Raw genomic sequence first — 3918 nt, 5'->3', positions numbered from 1 at the left:
ACATATTTAACATATATAAACATAAACCGAAAATGATATTCTAATAGAATATCATAACCAAAATATCATAACCAAAATATATAGCATGATATAATAACCAAAAAAGAAAGTCAAAATGAAAAAAACATGGGGGGGTCCAAGCTAATTAGTGAATATATTAAATTCACCAATATAAAGCTAATAATAATGAATAATAAAAGGGGGTTTTAAACATAAAACCATAATAAACGAAATCAAAAGTATAATATCCTGTTCAACAAAATATTAACCGAAGGATAATTTTTTTTTGTTTTTTGACAAAATAAGAATCGATCAACGATCAGGCTAGAATAACCAATAGGTGAATGTCAAACAAACAAGCCAGATCCATTTAGATGAAGGCGGTTTGTTGCTATTCGATGCGTTGGCATGAGTCACTTGTGGAGTTGTACTAGTCGTGGTGGATGTTGTTGTTGGAGCACCTCCAGCAGCACCAGTAGCCTGAGCAGTTTGGGTACTACCAGCAGCAGCAGCGTTAGAATTACCACCAGTAGGTTGAGCACCACCAGCAGCTTGAATGTTGGTAGCACTTTGAGGACTTCCACCTACTTGAGTATTGGCAGTAGCTTGAGGACTTCCACCTACTTGAGTATTGGCAGTAGCTTGAGGACTTCCACCTACTTGAGTATTGGCAGTAGCTTGAGGACTTCCACCTACTTGAGTATTGGCAGTAGCTTGAGGACTTCCACCTACTTGAGTATTGGCAGTAGCTTGAGGACTTCCACCTACTTGAGTATTGGCAGCAGCTTGAGGACTTCCACCTGGTTGCGTATTACCGACAGCTTGAATGTTACCACCAGCTTGAGTATTAGCACCAGTAGGTTGAGCGCCAGTAGGTTGAGTACCAGTTGCATTACCACCAGCATTACCACCGCCATTGCCACCACCGGCGTGGTGCGATTCATTACTACCATTAGTACCATTAGAACCTGAGTTAGAACCTGCAATCGAATTACCAGAATTGGATGCTCCAGTATTCCCTTCTGCAGCAACAGCATTAATAGCATCTGGAGTAGAATTGGAATTACCTGGATTATTGATATTACTTGGACTATTAATAAACCCAGTTGGAACACAAGGAACAGTAGTATAAACAGTTTCAACCAGAACAACCGTCTTTGTATTCTCTTGCTGGACACAACGTCTCTTAACACAATGAGTAGTAGTCAAAACTTCAGTTTCAGTAACCGTAACAGTAGAAACTGGTGTTGTGACATATGCGGCTTCAATTGGAACAGTAACAGTAGTCTTCTCGCCTCTAGAATTTGTAGTTATACAAATACCAACAGTTTCGGTAACTCCTTCGGTGACGCAAACAGTAGTATAATTAACAACAGTAGGAATTGGCTTGGTAAACGTATGTGACTGACCCTGAGAATTGGTACTTACAACAACAATACCAGTGGCAGTAGAAACTTGGCTGTTTGGACAAGTAGTGACGTATACGGTAGTACCAATTGTGGTAACCACTGTCTTTGTATGACCTTNGAACTAGAACTGTGATGAGCAGATGAGCTAGAACTATGTTGATGGTGGGTTGGTGTAGTATGAGTTACTCTGGTACTGGAACTGGTACTAGAACTAGAACTGTGATGAGCAGATGAGCTAGAACTATATTGGTGGTATGGAATAGTATTGGTTGTTCTGGTTCTTGAATTGGACCTGGGTTGCGCTGACGAGGAAGAACTTGATCTGATAGACGAAGATAAACTTGTTCTAGTACTTGAGGTATGTAAACCAAAATTAAGAGGTTGGACTTGGAGTTGTGCTGCTTGGTTGTTAGTAGTCAGCGTGGAAGATTCAGTAGGCTGTGCGACAAGTGTATCTGAAGAAGTAGGACCAACTGATGGAGCAACAACTTCTGAAGAAGGTGGGGCCGCGACTGTTAGTTCTTCGGGGGATATTGGTTGAGAAGTTGTGGACGAAGCGGGGGCAACAACCGGTGCAACGACTTCAGAAGAAGAAGCGACAACTGGTGCAACGACTTCAGACGAAGAAGCGACGACTGGGGCAACGACTTCAGAAGTAGAAGCGACAACCGGTGCAACCACTTCAGAAGAAGAAGCGACAACTGGTGCAACGACTTCAGACGAAGAATCGACGACTGGGGCAACGACTTCAGGAGCAGTAGTAGCTTCTGGAACAACGACTTGCGACGATGATGTAGTAATTTCAACAGTAGAAGCTGATTCTAAAACAATTTCAGATGAGGCCACAACTGGTTGTTGGACTACTGAGGAACTAACCACGGGTGGGACAACAACTTCCAGAGAAGAAGGGGCAACTGGTGGAATAAAGACTTCCGGAGAGGAAGGGGCACCAGTTGGAGGAACGACTTCGGAAGAAGATGCTGCGAGGACAACAACCTGTGACGATGAAGGTTGTGGGGGAGGTAGGTCGGTATCAGATTCAGCGACTACTGAAGAACGGCCAGCACGCAGGGAGGCAACGTCCTCTGGGGATGGAATCACGTGTGAAGAAGCAACAGGACTAGGAATGACGACTTCAGAAGAAGTGGCACCTGGAGGTGAAAAGACAACTTCAGAAGAAGTGGCACCTGGAGGTGAAAAGACAACTTCAGAAGAAGTGGCACCTGGAGGTGAAAAGACAACTTCAGAAGAAGTGGCACCTGGAGGTGAAAAGACAACTTCAGAAGAAGTGGCACCTGGAGGTGAAAAGACAACTTCAGAAGAAGTGGCACCTGGAGGTGAAAAGACGACTTCGGAAGAAGGGGCACCTGCAGATGAAATAACAACTTCTGAGGAAGTGGAGGCTGGAGCTTTTTGAACGGTGGTTGGAATAATAACGCTTGAACTTGGGGGATTTACGTGGGAATTTTCAATACTAATAGCAGGGGTTTCTCCTTTGGTATCAGTATCCTCACCTAAAGTGCCACCCAACTTGGGTGATACAGGTACGGTGAGAACTGTTGTCAATAGATAACACCACAATAGAATGATGTTTGTCTTCAACATCCTTTTCTTCATTTTTGTTAAATTGCTTTCAGTTCACACAAAAAGAGAGTTGAAATGACGGATGAGGGTTCTTTCTAAAAAAAATTGGATTTTATGAAAAAATTGGTAGATTGAGTGATTGATATAAATGCTTCTTTTTCACCCTTGAAACCACCAGCCCCCTAAGTCAAATCGGCTTCCTTTTCTTTTCATTCCAAATATTTTTGATTGATCATCATTGAAGGAACAATCTAGCTGATACCATTATGATAATGTCGTGGAACCAGTATTTTCTGATAATTATTTTTCAAGTGATTTTATTTTTTTGCATCCGTAAATAAAATTTGTGGAAAATTAAAAAATATCTTTATGCATATACAAATAAATAATAAAATATTATTTTAAACTTTCTTTAAATTTAATATCTTATTATTCATTCTAGTCAGGCAAATGCTTTCCAATCATTTGGCGGTGGAAGGATGACGACGCTCCAGCATAAGCAGTTTTACAGGATGACTAAAAATAAAGCAATTTAATCTCTTTCATGGTCATTAATTCATTCATTTACACACGAAAAGAAACAAAGCAATACCCCTCTCTTATCAAAATTCTCTAAGCAACACATTTGAGACTACCGGTTTGATTCTGGATTTTGTACACCCACTGAGTATATGGGACATTTAAGTCATTGTGTGTGTTTCTGTGGCGATTCGAATAAAGCTATTCAATACTGTAAAGTACTGCTTGTCAAAGAAGAACTAAAGATACTAAAGATTCTCGTTCAAAAAAAATTTCCATTTGATTTTTTTTTTTCAGCTGGACGCGTTTTTCTATGGAGCTTATATGCACACTGGCAAAAAGTTTTCTAATTGGTTACTAACTAGAATATTAGCCAGTAGTATGGGTTGGCCAGCTATCACCTTAG

General features: G+C 40.9%; 1 protein-coding gene across 1 annotated transcript; it reads right to left on the bottom strand. All coding sequences in view use genetic code 12, as the record gives it.

Annotated features, from left to right (window-relative positions):
- Positions 1–324: 324 nt before the first annotated feature.
- Positions 325–3026, bottom strand: J8A68_000301 (uncharacterized protein; the record flags this gene model as incomplete). Its single annotated transcript, XM_049406847.1, has 2 exons — positions 325–1459; positions 1507–3026. The coding sequence occupies 2 exons, from the start codon at positions 3024–3026 to the stop codon at positions 325–327; spliced, it is 2655 nt and encodes an 884-aa protein (XP_049266393.1).
- Between the last annotated feature and the right edge of the window lie 892 nt (positions 3027–3918).

This window comes from Hemisphaericaspora subhashii (assembly GCF_019202705.1).
Source record: "Hemisphaericaspora subhashii strain CBS 10753 chromosome Unknown scaffold170, whole genome shotgun sequence".
Classification (NCBI taxonomy): Eukaryota; Fungi; Ascomycota; class Pichiomycetes; order Serinales; family Debaryomycetaceae; genus Hemisphaericaspora; species Hemisphaericaspora subhashii.
This window is presented reverse-complemented; position numbering and strand designations above follow the sequence as displayed.